The sequence below is a fragment of the Neomonachus schauinslandi genome, chromosome 10, assembly GCF_002201575.2.
Source record: "Neomonachus schauinslandi chromosome 10, ASM220157v2, whole genome shotgun sequence".
In the NCBI taxonomy this organism is placed as follows: Eukaryota; Metazoa; Chordata; class Mammalia; order Carnivora; family Phocidae; genus Neomonachus; species Neomonachus schauinslandi.
The window spans coordinates 29,600,019-29,620,092 of NC_058412.1; the positions used below are offsets into that span (position 1 = coordinate 29,600,019).

The following is a 20,074-nucleotide window of genomic DNA, read 5'->3' on the forward strand; positions in this document are numbered from 1 at the left end:
CTCTCTCTCGCTCATTCTCTCTGTCTCAAATAAATAAATAAAATCTTTAAAAAAAAAAAAAAAAAAAGAAACTAATCTATGAGAACAAAAAGTACGCTATCACATTTTAAAACTTTAAAAGAAAAAGTCACTGTTTAAGAGGAAGCAGGGAAAGGAATAGCATTATAAATCAGCAAGTACTAACCTTGGCAACTGCACATCGAACAGCCATCGACCTGTCAGTCAAGAGGGACCTGGCATTCTTGTAAATATCACGATGAGAGGAAGCCGCTGCACCTCCCAGTCCATTCAGAACTTTCTGTAGGCTCATTAAGATTTCACTTCGCCCTTGAGACTAGACGTGAACATAAATCAAAACTAAAAACTATGTTGTAAAATAAGTTCCATGGTGAAACAAGAACATAACAAAATACAAAAGTTTTCTGTAAGTAATGAAAAATAAAATAAAATTAAGTATCCTAGACAGTACCTGAAAGGTAAGAGTAAGTATTAACTTCAATTAAATAATATCTTGCTGAGAAATCAGGTTACCACAAGAAAACATATTCTAATGTTTCCACAACATGAAGTTCAAGTTAATAAGAACATGAAAATAAAAATAGTTCCCAGAAGAGGAAATCTTCAGCCCTCCAAGACGAAGGAATTAGACTGTGAGAGTCCAGGGCTTGGTCTAGCTTTAGTGAACACCAAGTTGATAAGGAACTTTCAGAAGTAACACCAAATTGACAAGACAAAATAGAATTATTTTTCCTCTCAAGTCTTAAGCTCCATTACCTGTGAACATGACTTTATTTGGAAATAAGAAATTAAAGAAAGACAAGGTCATACTCAATTCAGGTGGGCCCTAATCCAGTCACTGGTATCCTTATAAGATGAGAAGAATTTGGATGCAGAACACAGATGCACAGGAATAACACCGTGTAACAACAGAGGCAGAAATTAGAAGTGCATCTACAAATCAAGGAACACAAAGGAACGCCAAGGATTGCTAGCAACTACCAGAAGGGAAGAAAGCAGGGAAGGATTCTTCCCGAGGGTCTTTCTTCAGAAGCATGGCCCTGCCAACACCGATTTTGGATTTTTGCTTCCAGAACTGTGAGACAACAAACTTCTGTTGTTTTAAGTCACTGCAGTCATTTATTACCCAAGGCAACCCTAGGAGACTAATACATTTGCTATGGCACAAAAATAAAATGGCAGGGCAAAAATATCCATAGGGCTAAATAAAAAATAATAGGTAAACCTATTTTTTGCCAAGGAAAAGCATTCTTTCCCTTCCCACTGAAACATAAGGTAATACACATTAAAGAAGGGACAAGAGTATTTTTTTGCAAGTAATAATCTTACATTACCTTCTTGCTAAGCAGTATGAGTATCACAGTGACAGAAAAAAGGCAAACATATATTTTTACTGACATCTAACTCTTGCCACAAGCAAAACATTTAAATAATATTTGTTGTAAAACTTACCTCTGCACTTTTCAGAGATTTCAAAAGATTATTCACTGTCTCTGGAAATGCACTTCCTAACATTCTCCCCATTTTTTCATAAAATGCTCCAACACAAGCCACTGCAGCCCTATAAGAAGTGATGTTTTCACTGGTCATTGTTCAGGTTAATAATACAATTTCAGGATACCTTTCTCATTTTCAGAAGTCAATTTGTATTTATGTAGGACACTTCTCGCTACAAATCCTTAATTCTCAACTTTCAAAAACACCTTGTTTATCTATTCTTTATAATCGCAACAAATACTATGGTTGATCAAATTGTATTCTTGTTAGGAATATAGGAGAATAAATATATATTCACATAATAAATCATACCCCTCCTTTGGAAAGAAATCCAAGTTTTCCTTTTATGAAGACTTCCCATATTATGTCAATCTACAATGATTCCTTTTCTTCTCTCATTATATATAACATTTAATGTTAACCACTCATTTTGATAAAAATTATGTTATTTATTGTGTTCTGACTTGACCATTTAAATGTGTATATCCTGGGGGGCTTGGCTGGCTCAGTCAGTAGAGCATGTGACTCTTATCTCCTCAGGGTCGTGAGTTCAAGCCCCACGTTGGGCATAGAGCCTACTTTAAAAATAAATATAAATAAATATAAATAAACATGTATATCTTATCCTGCCAATGGAAATGTAAAATCCGGAAACAGGGAATCTATCTTACACATTTTTTTATTGCTCACAGTTCCTGCCTTTTAATATACAAATAATAGTAAACAATTACTTGTAAAATTTAATCTAAATGGCTTTCACGGAACATTTGGCTACACAGAAGAAGAAATATAACAAAAGCCCATCTCTTCAGGACAAAGGAAACCACTCCATCGTCAATTGTATGAATAGTAAATAAGTGAGTAGCTGTGAGTTTAGTTTAGAGGCAGGAGTACAGAAGAGGAGTGAAGAGTATAATCTTTGAAGTCTGGCAGATCCGTGACTAAATCCTGGACTCTGCCACCTAATAATAGCTATGTATCCTGAGCAAGTTACTCCGAGGCAGACATGAAATACACTCGTGTCACTTTCACATATGTATTAAATAGTAGAATCAGGGAATCAACCTTCACCTGGTTGACTCTAAATCCCACGCTTTTCTCAATACTCTCCAGGCTGATAACAAAACTAAAAAGGACTGAGGTCACATGCCAGAATATTTAGGGAATTCCTAAACAAAACCCATGAATCCACTGGAAATACATATGAATAATAAGGAATATATGATAAATTCTACCTAAGCAGAACTAAAAAGTGATGTGTGGATTTGCTAAGTGGTGGAGAGCTAAACCATCAAAGTATTAACACAGCTTCAAATTCCAAAATAAATTGGAAAGCACTAGCGCTCTCTAATCTCTTCTAAAACTTTTGAGATCTACACTTATCCCAAACAACACAAAATCTAATTATAACTTACCTATGCAGTTGAAAACAGACCTAAAACTCAGTGTCTGGGTTCAGAATAATCTCCCCGTTTCCTCTGTAAGCTATTACACTGGCCCAGGCCCCTTGCATGGCGTTCTAGAGACGTATCCTTGGCCATCCACTGTTCCCAAACAGAACTCTTCCTAGGTAACTTTAACTATACCAAAGGGTTCCTAATCTCCACTCTACTTGCCAAAACTACAATCTCAACTCAGAGCTCTGAAATTTGGACCACAACTTCAAACTACCTACTACACACTGTCCCCTGGATGTTCCCTCCTGTACTGCAAATCAGCGCACCCAGAATTGAACTTCTCGTTTTCCCCCTCAGGACTTGTTCCCTCCTCTATTTTGCATCTTTCTGAAAAGCACTGTAAATAAAGTATAAAGAACCTACTTTTGTTTCCAATGAGAAGTTTCCTTAGCCTAGAAAATAGGTTGGCAAACTACTGCTTGCAGGTTGAACCTGGCCCATCATCCAGCCTACCACTGGTTTTTATAAATAAAATTTCATTGGAACACAGCTATTTTATTTACACACAGTCTGCGGCAGAGGTGAGTAGTTGTGACAGAGATGGATAGTCCACAAAGCCAAAAAGAGTTACTCCCTGGCTCTTTTTCATAAAGTTTGCCAATCCCTGGCCTATCACATCCATCTTCCCATCTTAACCACTTATTTGATTAACCTCCATGTGTCCTTCCCTGTTGTTGATCTTTGGCCGATCCTTCCTTGAGAAGCCTTCCTTGACACTGCTCTCCCCTTATGCCACAGGTGAGTTATTTCCCCCTTGACAACACTCTTCACTGTACTATAACTGTTGTGGTTTTCTTATTTGACCCTTTCATAGGATGCACCCCATAGCCATTAGCCTTAAGACTTGCTCTGAAAATGTCTGTCCTTGACCCAAACCAAAGGTCAGCAAACTTGCAGGCAAAATGGTCTCTGTCTCAGCTACTCAGTTCTGCCACTACAGCATGATAGCAGCTACCACCTAAATGAACGGGCATGTCTGTATTCCAATTAAACTTTACAAAATAGGCAGCAGGCTGGATTTGGCCTGTGGGCTAGTTTGCCCAGTCCTGCCTCAATCCCATCACCTAGACATTCTTCACTTTTCTCTATCCCAGCCAAGAATATTCTCTCCATCCAAATTTACCAAAAGACTTCTGTGCAAATTGCTGACACCATACCAATTCTCTGTCGCTTGCTTTTTCATCCCAGTGGCGATGAAACGCAGACTGAAAAAGAACCCCTTCCCCACACCTACTTAGAGCTTTCATTGTCAAGCAGCATGTTGCAGGTTCCAATGACCTGGCGGTCTTTATGATCAGTAGTCCCTTATTAAGATAAGTTACTCTAAAAAAAACAAAATATCAAAGTAAGTACTTACAGTTTTGTTGGTAAGTAGGCTGCAGTGTCATCTTTATTTCTGATAATGTCATTACATTTATCAAGTGTTTGAAAAACCGTAAAAGTATCCCCAATGCTATAAAGAGCTGCAAGATTTTTAGCTAACAGTTTTCGTGTAGGTGGTCCAGGTGAACTACTTATTAATCCAGTTAATTGTTCAACAAGTTTTTTCTGTTTTTCCTTTACATCAGTCTGTTATAAAAAAAAATAAAGAACATTATCAGTTTTTTCTTATATGTGATTGTGTTACCTTTCAATCAAAATTAAAAATACTCAACAGTTAAAATCTCGATTACATTAGGCATAAAACCATAAATGAAAATTTTCAAGATAAGGAAAAGTTCGGTAAGAAATGAACCATTCTTTCCTAGATTAAATATTATCCTTCATTCCCCCTCCAATGCCAAAAAGTTAGCTACCAATAAAAGTGACTACTCTATTTTTTTCTTTTTTTTTTTTTTTTTTTTTTTTTTTAAAATTTTTTTTTTTTTTTTTAAAGATTTTATTTATTTATTCATGAGAGACAGAGAGAGAGACAGAGGCAGAGGGAGAAGCAGGCTCCCCGCGGAGCAGGGAGCCCGATGCGGGACTCGATCCCAGGACCCTGGGATCATGACCTGAGCCGAAGGCAGACGCTTAACCGACTGAGCCACCCAGGCGTCCCAAAAGTGACTACTCTAGATCCAAAAAGTTTCCACACTAACTTGCTAAGAAACCAATAGTCAAAGGATATAAAATATTGGGCATAGGGATAACTTATGTCTTAGAACCTAGCAAGGCTGCCCTATAAAAGTGAAGTCAGTAGTTCATCAGTTATAGGTCACTGAATGAAACTGAAAGAAACCTTAAGAGCCGCAGACAGCATAAAAAGAAAAATTCAGATATACTCATTATCAATGCCAAGAGTTCATTCATTCATTCAAGAAATGCTGACTGTGCACGTATTATATGCCATGCACTATTCTAGGCACTGGGATGAAAGAGTGAACACAACAGACAAAGTCTCTGCCCTTATGAGTTTATATTCTAGTGGGGAAAGACAGAGTTCACCAAGTAAACAAATGAATAGTGTGAACTCCTACCGTTTTCTACAGATTAGTAAGAAAAGGCCTCTCTGAAAAGAAGTGAAGGTGTGAGCTATGCAGGCATCTGAGAGAAAAACATTCTAAGCAAAGGGAACAAGCGCAAAGGCCTTGAGGTGGAAGCTTGCTTAGTTGAGGACAGCAAGATGGCCAGTTTGGCTGAAGCAGAGTCAAAGACGAAGTAGTGTAAGATGAAGTCAGAAGGGTAGAAGGGACCAGATTGTATAGCACCTTACACACCACTCTAAGAATTTTCTATGTCATTCTAAGCAGGAATTTGAAGCACAAGAGAAACGCAATCAGAACATTTTAAAAGGCATATTCTGAATACTGAGCAAAGAATACTCTACAAGGTACATGGTTGGAAGCATGGTGAGCACTTAGGAAATTATTGTAATAATCCAGATGAGAGATGAGGGTGGGAACAATGGCAATGATGACAAATAATTGAATTCTGGACATATCTGGTGGATAGAACCAATAGGACTTGCTGATGAATATGATGTGAAGTTTGAGAAAGAAAGAAGTCAAGAATGACTCTAAGGTTTACGACCTGAGCAACCAGAAAGAAGAAATGGTCATTTCCTGAGAAGATGAGCACTAGGGAAAGGACAGGTTTGGGATGGGTAAATCAAGAATTTGGCTTTGAATATGCTAATTTTGAGATTCTGTTTAAGAGAGAAAGAGGTAGTTGGGTATGTGGGAGTCATTATTGTAAAAATCATGAGACTATGATATCCTTGAGGGAGTAAATACTTGTATATAGTCTTGTATTTTTCAATTTCACAACAAAATAAAAAACAAAGTTAAGTGTCTAAAAGGTAGAGGATCAATTATATCAAAAGCTGCTGATGGCCAACTAAGACAGAACACTGACCACTGGTTGGAAGAATCTGAGATCACTGATGACTAGACAAGAGCCGTTTCAGTGGAATGGAGACAAAAAATACTCACTTAGAAGGTGTTAAGAGAAAATAGAAACTTTGAGCTAAAGACTGTAAATGAATCCATTCATTAACTTTGTCTCTCCAAAATTACTACTAAAACTATACTAAAGGGCAACCAAAAAAACCCCACAAAAAACAAAAAACACAAATCTACAAGAGCAAAGAAAACAGGAAAACAATCAACAGAAAATATAGAAGCCAGGTATCCCCAATAGGCAAAGCTAAGAAGAGACTCAAATTACAACACAGAATCCCATAAAGCTCATGTTTGTTTTGTTATTGTTGTTTGAAGCTCTAGGTGCTTTTGGCAGAAGGAGTGAAGCTGTGCCTAGAGCTAGAGGACATAGTTGAGAGTCTAGAAGCTGTAAGATTCTCATACCTCTCTCCTCCATTCTGGACTTAGGGAACTCAAGAACAGCTGTGGGCTGGGAAAACTGCGCTGAAGACAGGGGGGTTAAATGAAAGTTTACATACTGGATGTTGAAGTCCCTAGCCTTCTCCCCCAGTTCCTAGAATCTAGGCAGCTGGTGATACATCCTAGGACACTAGAGTAGAAATGTCTCTTCCAGGGAATGAGTAGCTAAGAGAAACCTATGATACCAACGTCAGGGGCTCTCAAACAACAGGACTAGCCTACGCGAAGCACAGTTAATGAACTTCATCCTGCCCAGAGAACCTACTACTCATTCTTAAATTTGAACAGATGCCAAACATCATCAGGTATTTGAGGAAAATATCTAATTTTAAAGAGAAAATAAAACATATACATAAGGAAAAGCAACTAGGATAAAATAGACTATGTAGGAAGAAGAAAACAGCAAAAAAAAAAAAAACCCTGTTATAACTCCTCAGGGAGATAAGTAAAGATATTGGGATTGCTAGACAGCACTGAGGGACCACTTGAAGTTGGAGATAAATGAATTTAAAATGTCGGCAGTCATATAATCATATTTTTCTCCAGGCACACTCAACTGTTCATATAGACACATGAAGTAGGCAAAGAACTAGGTTCAAAGGAGACTCAGGTTCTGTGACAAAACAGAAAAAGGACAGACTAAAATTCCTATTCCAGTGTAATATTCTCAATTCCATAAGTGACCCACAACCTTTCCAAAACATAATGCTTGTTTTTTTACAAATCATAAGCATATAATACTCTTGATTATGTAAACCCAGCTGGAAAAAAAAAATACCATACCTTGTTGGCAGCAACCAAGACTTTATCAAGAAATCTCAACCATTCAAAGATAAAAACTGGTCTCTTTGCTTCAGTGATTTGAGCCAAAGCTTCTTCATTTAGCAATAAACTGTGGGCTAGCTCCATTACTGAAGTTTAAAAGTCACACCTTAACAAATCAAAAAATACTTGTAAGGATTTTTTTAATGTTAAAAGTCAAGCTTAATGAATGTAACCACCAAGAAGTTTAAAGTATGGCTTTACTTCTCATTTCATTTGGGGGAAACTTACGTTAATTTCTTTGAGGTAAAACCCAAGAACCTAATTCTAAAGGACCAGCGTAAAACAAAAATGAACATAAATCAAAGTCATGCTTGGTGAGGAAGAATGAAAAAAGGGGTAAAAGGAAAATTAAAATAAATTTTGCAAATAGCAGGGCACCTGGCTGGCTCAGTCAGTAGAACCTGCGATTCTTGAACTTGGGAGTCGTGGGTTCAAGGCCTTCGTTGGGCGTAGAGATTACTTAAAATATATACGTAGCAAATAAGGCATTATTCCAGAAGAAAAATGCGTAGCAAAACACATGTCATTAACTCATTCCACAAATGCTAAAACTTAAGCACCCAGATCAAACACCGGCTGGGTCTGATAATCCATCCTCCTCTTCCCTCGCCCACTGCTCGGTGCACAGCACCCTTACCCTCCCCTGGCCCAGGAGGACGTCAAAACACCCAGCATAAAGATGTCACACTGGAAGTCTCCAAAGCCTTCCTACGGGGATGGGGTGAGGGAGCCACATACCCGTGGCAGAAGCTTCAGTGGCAACCCCGGGCGCCGGGGGAAATGCAGCCCGCAGATGCTGTGCGCGCTGCAGGTCTGGGTTAACCCGGCTACTCGGAGGACCACCGTAGCTCACTGCCCGGCCTAGGGAATGTGCAAGAGGCCGCCGCAGGCCTCGCCAGGGCCACTCGGACTGTCAACGACAGGTGACGGTGGCCCGGAACCGAGCCCGGAGACTGAGAAAGGAAAATGTTCATTACAAACTCGATTTTCCTCTCCAGCCCTCTGAAAACGTACGAGGGGACAGGGGTGTGTATGCGTGTCACCGTGCATGCTCTGGCGGCAGACGGGGGTGGCCTCACCTCCTAGTCTGGCAGGGGCCGCACAGCTGAGTTCCGGGGCCAGAAGCATCCGCCAAACGACCCGGATGCCCCGCCTCCTTCACTCCTGCCAGCAGGAAACGAAAGGAGAGCGCATGCGCAGAAGGCTGGTCTTGCGCAAGCGTACTAATTACATCCTCCTAGTCTCCCCTGCCACAGGTTTCCAATTGATTGCTCGCTAGGAAACTCAGGTGGGACCTGAGGCTCAGACGTCCCCTGCTGGTAGGTGGGCGCATGCGCCGCGCGCGCTCTCGCAAACTGGCCCGGGGCGAGTAGAGCTGCCAGGTAAGGGGGTGGGGACGCCAGATAGAATGGTAAAGGGCGGTGGGCTGTGCGCTTGTTGTGACTACCCCATCACACCATGACCTACATGCCCACCCGGGAGTCGTCGCGTCTGCGCGATGCTTGCGGCTGGAATGGACGCGAAAAGGGAGGAATCAGCAGTCCCTCGGGGGGAGAGAGGAGGGCTCTGAGGTTTTTTGGTTAGGTTTCTACTGTTGTCCAGCTCCTTAGCCCTTCTCTCCCCTCGGGTGTGTAATGGGATTCTCCGTAGGCCTGAAGCAGCATTTTTGTTGCCGCCTTCTTGTCCGCTGTCTGCCAAAACAAAACAAAACTAACCTCACCCGAACCAGACCTACTACAGTCTAACCACTCTCAAAAATTGGTAACTCCACTCTTCCAGTTCTTCAGACCAAAAGCCTTGGAGTAATCGTAGACTTCTCTCTTTGACACACCGCCTCCGATCTATCAGCCAGTCTCCTTAGATCTACCTTTAAAATATACCCAGAGTCCGACCACTTCTCACCACTTCCACTGCTGTTATTGTGGTCCAAGCCACCATCATCTGTGCCTGGATTATCGCTTTAGGAAGTTTATCCTTATGCTTGATGCGACTAGATGATGCTAAAGAATATTGTACCCACAAAGGGGGAGTTAAAAAAAACAAACCTGGAACCCCCATTCAGATCTGCCTAACACCTTAGAGCCAAATGGGTCCCTTAAAAATAATCTAACCCTGTTTGCAGTAGCAAGAGCACTGAGACTGGATTTTTTTGTGGTGTTGAGCAAGTCATTTAGCCATACTGAGCCTTAATTTCTCCAACTAAAAAGCTAACTATTCCTACCTTATATAGTTGTTAATGATTAAATGGGATAAAAGTGTCTGAGATACTGGGTAGGCGCTAAACCATTACGTGTAAGAATACTATTATTAGAAATGAAGAATTTGAAGTTTAGAGACAGTGGGTGAATTAACCACAAATGCTATGTATAATCTTACATATTTTTAACTTATTATAATAAAAAGAAAAATGATAATGTTTAAGGATGCACACATGGCTGATGAAACTCTGAAGAAAAGTAAGAAATGATACAGTTGGTAGGGGACAAAGAGGGCTTCTGGGTAGCTGACAAGGGTTGTGATATGGGTGATGTGTTATTTTTTACTGTATAATAAGTTACCCCAAAATTTAGCAGCTTGAAATAACTATAATCACTTATTATCTCACAGTTTCTATGGATCAGGAATTTGTTAGTAGTTTAGCTTAGCTCAGACTTTCTTAAGAAGATGTAGTGAAGATGCTAGCCCAGGCTGAATCATTTGAAGGTTTGACTGGGGCTCGAGGCTCTGTTTCTAAGATGTCTCAATCATGTGGCTCCCAAGTTTGTAATGGTTGTGGACAGGAGGCCTCAGGTCTTCCTGTGTTGACCTTTCCATAGAGCTGCTTAAGTGTTGTCAGTACATGACAGCTGACTTTCTTTAGAATGAGTAATCTAACCAGAGTTAGAGTGATCTAAGAGCTGTAGTGTCTTTTATGACCAAGAAGTCACTCTCCATCATTTCCACAATACCTTATTGGTTACAGATCAGTCCTGGTCACTGTGGAAGGGGACTGCACAAGGATGTGGAAAACCAAGAGGCAAGAATCATTGGGGGCCATCTTGGAGGCTACCACTTGGTTACAAGAGTGTTTGCCTCATAAAAATTCATTATCTGTACATTTGTTTTAAGACATGATGACCTAGGGAGAAAAGTATTCTATTATTACAAAATCACAAAGTAAAGACCCTTCTTGTTCTTATCATGGCTAAACATTTAGAATTTATGGTGTTTGGGCCATGGTGGTAGGGATATAGGGAACTTGTCTTTGGGATTTACAGCCTGGTTAGGAAGATATACACTAAAAAATTTTAAAGACAAACAAACAAAAACAGTACAGTAACAGTTTTCCCATCCAGTGTAATTGTCCAAACTCTCAGTTGCAGTTGACAGAATCCCTATTCCAAGTTTAAGAAATGAGGAGATTTATTAGCCCATGTAACTGGGAAGAATGTTAGTCACAGCATCAAAGAAAGAGCTATAGGAATCTGGGTCTTAGGAACTAGAGGTAGAGACTCATTGCTTTTAGGACTACCTTTGTGCATTTTTTCTATCTGGTTTCATTCTGCAGAATAGAATCCCTTCAAATGGCCAGGAAGGTGGCCATTTGGAGCCCAGCTTCACATACCTCCAGTTCAGAAACCCCAGTGAAGAGATTTCTTTCCCCCCACAATCTGTATATTCATATCACGTAAGGAAAGAGATGCTTATGTGCCCTGGTTAGCTCATCACCTCTTCTGTTGCTGGGACATAGTGTACCAGAATTGGGAGTCCCCAGTACAGAGTACTGAGATTGCCACCTTCCACTAGAACTGCATGGAGGGCAGAGGGTTGGGTCCTCAAAGGAAAGGATGCAGGCAAAAACAGCATGTATGCACTGCAACAAATGACTACCCTTTGTAACTAGCCACTGGACCAGCAGCATCGGTGGGAGCCTAATAGAAATACAGATTCAGGCTCTAGTTCAGAATCAGACTCTGGATTTTAAGAAGATCCTGAGGCAATTCCTATACATAATAAAGTTTGAGGTGCACTTTTCTTGATAATTATTTTATACCTCTAAGGGAAAATAATTACATGATTTTAACTATTTTGGATGGAAACTCTCCTCAAAAATGTTTCTATGTAAGTAAGATGTTAACTGTATCAAGTTTTAAATGAGCAGCTTGGACATGAAGTGCTGTAGAGCAAGGCCTGGAATGGTCAGGACAGACTTTGTGAAGGAGGGTCACCGAGGCCCAGGAGGAAGGAAATGTCTGTAGTATGTTCAGAGGGCAATGTGAAGCCCATATGACTTGCATATTGAATCCTAAAGGAGCGTCAGAGGTCAGATTATGAAGGATCCCTCCTGCTACCATGTTAAAGTGACTGGTCCTCCAATGTCTACAGGGTAAAGCTTATTGAAGGATTTGAAACAGGTTAAATGACCTGACTTATGTTTTTTTTAAAAAAACACTCTGGGGCCACCTGGCTGGCTTAGTGGGAAGAGCACACGACTCTTTTTTTTTTTTTAATTTTTTATTATTATGTTAATCACCATACATTACATCATTAGTTTTTGATGTAGTGTTCCATGATTCATTGTTTGTGCATAACACCCAGTGCTCCATGCAGAACGTGCCCTCTTTAATACCCATCACCCGGCTAACCCATCCTCCCACCCCCCTCCCCTCTAGAACCCTCAGTTTGTTTTTCAGAGTCCATCGTCTCTCGTGGTTCGTCTCCCCCTCCGATTTCCCCCCCCGACTCTTGATCTCAGAGTTGTGAGTTCGAGCCCCACGTTGGGTGTAGAGATTAAAAAAAATAAATAAGCTTAAAAAAAAAAGTAGTCTTAAAAAAACAACACTCTGGAGAGCGTGTAGGAGACAGATTGGAAGGGGAGAGCCCAATTGCAATGAGACCAGTTAGGAAGTTGTTGTAATAGTTTAGGTGAGAAAGAAATGCCTTAACTATAGGAAAAATGAGGGGTATTGTAGAGGAAGGCTTGGCAGAGGTTTGTAAGAGGTCAGGAATGGGCAGATTTTAGTAACATTCATTTGAAAATAATAGGAGATGAAGGAGGCTTGGGGTAGAAGAGAATGAGTTGTTGGGGAGCTTCACACAGAAAGATGCTGGGAGGCACTTGAATGTGTGGGAGGGCTGCAGAGACAGTTCTATTTCCATTATAAACTGAAATAATAGGTATTGTTACTTTATCCTATTTGATTTGTAGAAACTTTTGCCATATGAAGTTGAACATGGCAGAAGAAGAGGACTATATGTCAGATTCCTTCATTAATGTCCAGTAAGTAAATGTGTACATCTCATGTAATGGCATGTAGGAGACTCCTAAGCAATGACATTGATTTTAAATGCGGGTTGGAAGGTTAGTTTCATTGCTTTATGGAAACATCACCTACATTTTCATATTAAAGATACTAGGAGCCTTAATTTCCCTTTTAATACTAAACATTGACTTCTGCCCTTGATTCTTGTTATTCTCCTCTTTCAAGGAAATTTCTCTTCTGCTTTATTTTCTTATTGTCTCTTCTAGCTAGTATTCAACTTTGCTCTTTATTATTTCCAACCTCCTAGAAAAATTAGTGTAAAATTACTTTCTTCAACTCTATACTTCTTTAGTTTCCTACAATCTGGCACCAGCCTTCATTATTTTTATTAGAGCAGCCATTCTCAGAGGTCACTGATTATGTTCTAATATCAATAATAACAAAGGTGATCATAGAGGTAGTGAACTTTTAAGCAGTGTCAAATGAGTAAGTAGCGAAGTTATGAGAAAACTTCAGGTACTCATCCAAAATCACCTTTTCCCTTATTCTTCAGACAAGACATCAGACCAGGATTGCCAATGCTGAGGCAGATCCGAGAAGCCCGTCGAAAAGAAGAAAAGCAACAGGAAGCTAATTTGAAAAATAGACAGAAGAGTTTAAAAGAAGAAGAACAAGAAAGACGTGACATTGGGTTGAAGAATGCACTAGGCTGTGAAAACAAAGGGTTTGCTCTGCTCCAAAAGATGGGATATAAAAGTGGTCAGGCCCTTGGCAAGAGTGGTAAGTTCCGTCTGGACAGAAGCAGGTGTTCCTAACCACCAAATGGTGATCTATTGATGAGTACCAGAGACAACTCTTTACCCATCTCCACTGAAATTAAGACAATTTAGCTAGTCTCTTATATGCTAACAAGCCATATAGGGAACTTCCATCTTCCTACGCCACTTTAGACAACCGTTTGCCATCAAGAGCTACTTATCAGCCCAGCTCAGCCTTGAAGGCGCTAACATCTGGGATAGACGAGACTTACAATGAAGGCGGCAGCTAAGAATGGTGACAAGAGAAGGGTTGAGGAGTGCAACGGCCCAAGGACAGTGAAATGACATTGAGGAGGATGGCAGCACTCTGTCCTGCTCGCTCTGTACCTGTGGCAGCTGCCTAAATGAGCATCTGGTTAGACAAGCTCAATTCTCGCTTCCCTTTTAGAAAGTGAGACTGTTTATTAAGATGGAGAGGCCATATGTTTGTAGTAAGCTGTCTTTCTCGTCTTCTCTTCTTTATTGTAATGGCTTTGATCCTCACCTAGCAAGGCTTTGCTTTCTCTGGAGGCTGCCGCCCTCTTGGACATAGAGTATCGGTGTTTTCACTTCAGGAAACCCTACCTTCAGAGGGCCCTGTGGGGCAGCCTTACTGAGGAGCAGGTATTTGATGGCAAGGGAGGTAGTTGATTATAGAGTATAGTCAGTTTTCAGTCTCAAGTGACACTGAAGCTGGAAGGGTATGTATAGAACATTGTAACGTCGCATACCATGCCCACCTATAGTTTGCGGAAGAATTTCTAAAGTAGTTTGTGTGTTTTGTTCTCTTTTCTTAGGAGATGGTATTGTTGAGCCAATTCCTCTCAACGTCAAAACAGGTATATAATTATTTTTGAGTATATTTACCAGTAATAAGAACTGATGTTTAGATCTAACACATATATTTGCTTACTAAATACTTTTCTTATGGTAGCACTATTACAGTTCTAATCACAGGAAACCCTCAGTAAGATATTTCTTTTTTTTTTTTAAGATTTTATTTATTTATTTGACAGAGAGAGAGAGATCACAAGTAGGCAGACAGGCAGGCAGAGGGAGAAGCAGGCTCCCTGCTGAGTACAGAGCCCAACGTGGGGCTCGATCCCAGGATCCTGGGATCCTGACCTGAGCCGAAGGCAGATGCTTAACCATCTGAGCCACCCAGGCGTCCCAGTAAGATATTTCTTAAACTTCTAAATCTTTTAAACTAAAAATAAAAATTTCAGTGAGTATAAAATAAAATTTAAATCATAAAAATATGGGGAAAAAATGCTGTGACCATTAAAAATGCAGAGCTACTTTTGTCCTTTGAAATGTCCTAAAAGTCTTCTAAGACAGATTCATCCATTCAGTGTTTTTCTAAATACTTTGGATGAATTAAGGAGAAAAATATCTATTTTATTTGTTCATGATATTTATATGAAAGTATGACAGTTGATACTGTTTTCCCAATTTAAAAAATTTTATATAGCGTGACTATCATATGAGATCAGACTAATGATCTTGTAAAAATCAAATTGTGTATTTGGGTTTAGAAAAAAAAAAATCCCTACTGTTTTCTCCTGTCATTCATGTCAAATGATTTTGAGTGATTGTTCTCAGATTAGAATTGTGTGTCATATGCAAATATGTCAGTTGCCATGTTTTAAAAGTGTGAAGCCAGCAGGTCCCTCAGCAGAGTTTGCTGTTTGAACAGGGAAAAGCGGCCTTGGTCATGAGGCATTACTGAAACGGAAAGCAGAGGAAAAACTAGAAAGCTACAGGAGAAAGATTCACATGAAAAACCAAGCTGAAGAAACAGCCGCAGAGCAATTTCGGTAACACTTTGTGCTTGCGCTACGTTGGGTTTCATCTTGTCTTTCCTGTCGTATGTTTTCTGGGAGTTGGGCACATAAAATGGGTAAAGAGAGTACAGACTGTTAGTGGACTGTGGTCTTCTTTCAATGAGACTGTGATCGATTGATTGATTGATTGATTTTATTTTTTTTTAGACTGCGATTTAAACATAAGCATGATGAAGTGAAGCTGGAAGGGGACCTGAGGAGAAGCCAGCGAGCATGCCAGCAGTTGGATACTCAGAAGGCAAGCCTTTGACCTGTATTCAGTTTGGAACACTCTTGGCACCCGGTGTGATTTTCCCTCTAATTAGAAAAAAAAAAGAAAGAAAAGAACTCCAAGCCCAGTGTATCTAGCCTGCTACCTGGTAAAGCTTTCATTTAACGCGCACTACTGATCTTTGATGATTGGTACTCACAATGACTTGTCCTCTGCAGGAACCGGAGTGGTCTGAATTACCCACTAAGCGTCAAATAATGTTTTTATATTTAATTGTTCTCTGCTTATTTGAGTATCGATGACTCAGAGCTGGTGCGTGTGGAAGTTCTGTTCACCAGAATATTTGATTAACCAGAATAGCCTATTTTTAGTCCATATTCAGTACCTTTTGTGTCCCTAATTAGTAAAACCATGGTAGATTACTATCTGTTTCAGATGTGAGTGGTTTTTAAAATCCTATTTTTTCTTCTATTTTTATTTCACTTTGCTTTTATTTATTTTGATGTTTCCACCAAAATAAAATGACTTCATTTTAAGTCCCAAAAACGTTTGTAAAATTTCCCTCATATGTAAATAGATCGCTGGAAGCCATCTCCCACTTTTCTGTATTTTCATAGCATTTTATTTTGTGTCTGTGTCATGACACTTAAGATTTCTACCTTATATGTATTATTTTATACCCATTAGGCTACGTATGCCCATGTCTTTTCCTTCCTAGACCGGCAGCAGCTTGGGGACAGTATTCCAACTGGTTCTTCATCCCCATGGTTCATACAGCACAGTGCTTAACTCTTGAGGCAGCACTCAGTAAATACGGAATTGAAAGAATATGAATTCATGTTGACCCGAACATACTTGTGTTTAATTGGGAATAATTCTCCCATTTTCAGAACATTCAGTTTCCCAGGGAAGCATGGTACTGGTTGGGGCTTGAAAAGGAGACTGAGGAAGAGGAAGAGGAAGAAAAAGAGCCAGATGAAGATGAATATAAGAGTGAAGACTTAAGTGTACGTTTTGGCACCAGTTCCTTGAGCAGGGCATCTCAGCGCTGGCACCACTAACACTCTGAGCCCTTCTTGAGAACCACGACATTATAACTTTACCAAAAGTATATAATTTCTTCCTTTGGCTTCAGTTTACACTCTCATCTCAGCTTTCGTTTGGATGACGGATGAGCGGCAAATGTAAATTATTTCAATTTCTACCTTGTTGCCTGTTAAATTTCCGGAGTGATTCTATAGGAGTACCTCTCTCCTCCACCCATAAACAAAGCCAGAAAACATAGTTCAAAGGAAATGGAGATTATTCAAGAAAGGAATCCTATTTCTAGGGTTATTTGTACGTGAGCATTTTGTAGGAACCATTTACAATTTGAAAAACCAATGTTCCGCTTAACTGGGAGACCATTGTTGAGAACTTTAAGGACAAAGGAGGCGGTGTTCACTCTCATCCCACCAGGGAAGAAGATTCTTTGAAAGTAGAAGGGGTCTTTAAAGGATAGTGATTAAAATAGAGCCAGCCCAAACCTATTTTCTAAATGTTAACAAGTGGTCTCTTTGTGTCTGGCAGACTTGTGAAAATATCAGGGTGGCTGATAAACTGGAACATGTTCTAATACACTCTGCCCTTCATACTTCTCCTACCTGGTTAAGAGAGTAGCAGATTTATGGCTTTGGGCTAATTTGGCAGGATCCAAGAGATCAGAAAACCAAGATTCTGTTCAATTTGAACTATTAATGTGCCTATGTCCTATATCTAGGTACTGGAAAAATTACAAATATTGACTGGTTATTTAAGAGAAGAGCATCTGTATTGTATTTGGTGTGGAACAGCCTATGAAGGTAAGAGGATACTTCGCACTTTTTAAAAATATTGAATACAAATGTTCTTTGATTTTTTTTTTTTTAAGATTTTTTTTTATTTATTTGAGACAGAGAGAATGAGAGAGAGAGAGCACATGAGAGGGGGGGAGGGTCAGAGGGAGAAGCAGGCTCCCTGCCGAGCAGGGAGCCCGATGCGGGACTCGATCCAGGGACTCCAGGACCATGACCTGAGCCGAAGGCAGTCGCTTAACCAACTGAGCCACCCAGGCGCCCCTGTTCTTTGATTTTTAACTTTGATTTTTCTTGTGTGTGTGAAAGTCACATTTCCCATAGACAATGGTAATTTCTTACTCCATCCAAATGGTAATGTGGGACCAATGTCTTAAAGCAATAGTGAATATAGAAATAATTGAGGCCTTTTTTCAAAAATCTATTTGAGAGAGAGAGCACGAGTGGGGGCTGGGGGGGTTGGTGCAGAGAGAGAGGGAGAAGCAGACTCCCACTGAGCAGGGAGCCCAACAAGGGGCTCTGTCCCAGGACCCTGAGATCATGACCTGAGCCGAAGGCAGCTGCTTAACCGACTGAGCCACGCGGGCTCCCCATTAATTGAGGCCTTATTAAAGGTGCTTTTAACTTTTCAGAAACTAAATGTGCAGAAGGGAATTTTTCGGTCTTCTATTTCAAAAAGGAAGAATTTTTGAGTTAATTGGGGATGATTTGTTTTCATGATTTATTTTTAAAGATTCTTTCTTCAGCTATAGTACTTGAAAAATATTTAAAATTTTTAGAACTAGCTTTTATGTAGATATTATCCCTGAACTATAAAAATCAGAATGTTGAAATCCACTCCAAATGGGTTTAAAACTGGCCAGATGTCCTATAGAGTCAAGTACTTTCCCCTGTAATACATTCGCCCGAGTTGGCTTTGTTAACTTGAATTTAAGGACTTTATACTTGACAGTAAAGACTTGTTGGTTCTTGTATCTTTTCCTGGTTTAGCTGAGTAAGTAGCAAACACAGCTACGAAACACATGTTATGTTAACATAATTTTCTGGAATAGTTTACTGTACAAGTCATATTAATCTTTTATTTTCCTCACATAAATCACAGATAAAGAAGACCTCTCTTCAAATTGCCCAGGACCAACTTCGGCAGATCACGACTAAGATTATTCTCAATAAAGTAGAAACTTGGGAAATGTTTCCTAAAAATAGACAATTGGACAGTTAGAATTCCCACATTATGCCTAAAGAAAGAGGGCCTTTTATATGTTGTGTTCTTTTTGTAACTTTGGAAATACTTTGTACTTTATAGTTGTTCATAGACTTCAGAAAAATAACGGAATGCTATTTCAGAACACCAGTGTTACAGACACGGGCAATTACAATTCAAGACTCGATTGTGATGCTTCTGGGGCTTAAGGATACCTCTCTTATTCCCCTCTTCACTTTGGATCAAATTGAGAAGTAAGACATGGGAGTCAGAGAGAGCTCAAAGTGTTGGCTTTATTTATCATCAGTGAAGCTGGAGTAGAGAGCAAGGTTGACTTGTTCTCCTGTCAGGCTCCCTAAAATATCTCCCCGCCTAGACGCAACTACAGACCTCTGCCTCACCAGGGATAGAGCCCACCTTTGCATTCTGAGACCATTCAGCTTTCAAGGTGAGAGAACCCACCAGGGGCTGGGCCACACATGCTGACTTCCTCAATTGTATAATTGCGCTCCATTATACAATTGAACAATACTATTTAATATTTACTTTTTCACTTAAAAAACAATAAAATTGAATTAATAGCTAAAACAAAGAAGTTCATCTTTCCTTGGAATTACAGTAAGATACTTTCCTGTCCTTTTAGCCAATATTCTGATATTCATGCAATCATTCCCAAAGCCACGTGGATTGATTTAGATGGAACAGAGTTAGGCACCAACTTCTTTTTCTCCTCCAGTTAATGACTGTGGAGAAAACCTCCCACCTGCCTAGTGGCCAAGAATATTTTTAATATGTTCACGCATAATTAGGCTGAGAACATACAAATAACTTTGATCGAGTCTGTGACTCTACCAGAGTTGTGGTCTACATTTCCAGGTCAAGGGCTAGAACTAGGCCTCCCTTGGAGAGTGGGAAACATCCCTCCATTCTTATCCATCGACATGAAAAATACAGGCTTTCAATGAGTAAAAATTTATTTTTATTAATGTAAGTCTTCATTGATTTCACAAGGACAATAATGAAAACCAACAGAAGCAAAACATTAAAAAGAATTTTTAAATTTGCTTTAGTGAATTTGAATTTGCTTCAGTGAAATTTATGTGAAATTTGAAACTTAAATTTTAACACATCATGTTATATACTTTTGTTTATACTGTGCTAAGTTTTCAAAGTCCTATCTATAATTTCTAAAGTGTTTCATTTTAATATAAATCCAAAATACCAGAGCTTCTATAATGCAAAATAAACAGACTTTAACATAGAAATTGGTTTGCCTTAAACACCTTTATTTTAAGTGTTATTTGCCATTTAATTGTTGAAATTTG

The 20,074-nt window shown here is 39.6% G+C and overlaps 2 protein-coding genes across 3 annotated transcripts in view; one reads left to right on the top strand and one right to left on the bottom strand.

Annotated features, from left to right (window-relative positions):
- Positions 1–8,774, bottom strand: part of HEATR5B (HEAT repeat containing 5B) — a 110,058-nt gene extending 101,284 nt beyond the window's left edge. The window contains exons 1-5 of the mRNA XM_021697821.2: positions 8,698–8,774; positions 7,577–7,724; positions 4,330–4,541; positions 1,471–1,579; positions 185–334 (exon numbers count right to left, since the gene is read on the bottom strand). Coding sequence (XP_021553496.1) covers positions 185–334; positions 1,471–1,579; positions 4,330–4,541; positions 7,577–7,702 — 597 coding nt within the window. The 5' untranslated portion in view covers positions 7,703–7,724; positions 8,698–8,774. The remainder of the gene's footprint in view (positions 1–184; positions 335–1,470; positions 1,580–4,329; positions 4,542–7,576; positions 7,725–8,697) is intronic.
- Positions 8,775–8,836: 62 nt separating this feature from the next.
- GPATCH11 (G-patch domain containing 11) lies at positions 8,837–19,232 on the top strand. 2 transcript variants are annotated; one of them, XM_021697551.1, is made up of 9 exons: positions 8,837–9,000; positions 12,807–12,878; positions 13,415–13,641; positions 14,456–14,497; positions 15,355–15,475; positions 15,650–15,740; positions 16,604–16,720; positions 17,473–17,554; positions 18,648–19,232. In XM_021697551.1, exons 2-9 carry the CDS (start codon positions 12,820–12,822, stop codon positions 18,701–18,703), a joined length of 795 nt encoding a protein of 264 aa, XP_021553226.1. In that variant the 5' UTR covers positions 8,837–9,000; positions 12,807–12,819; the 3' UTR covers positions 18,704–19,232. The 2 variants fall into 2 exon arrangements, with proteins under 2 accessions (XP_021553226.1, XP_044774682.1); XM_044918747.1 differs by lacking the exons at positions 8,837–9,000; positions 13,415–13,641; positions 14,456–14,497 and having other exon boundaries at positions 12,872–12,878.
- The last annotated feature ends 842 nt before the right edge of the window (positions 19,233–20,074 follow it).

Coding starts and splice junctions, on each gene's coding strand:
- GPATCH11 (XM_021697551.1), top strand. CDS start 12,820: ATGAAGTTGAACATGGCAGAAGAAGAGGACTATATGTCAGATTCCTTC. Junction 13,642..14,455: donor TCAGGCCCTTGGCAAGAGTG/GTAAGTTCCGTC, acceptor CTCTTTTCTTAG/GAGATGGTATTGTTGAGCCA. Junction 15,476..15,649: donor ACAGCCGCAGAGCAATTTCG/GTAACACTTTGT, acceptor ATTTTTTTTTAG/ACTGCGATTTAAACATAAGC.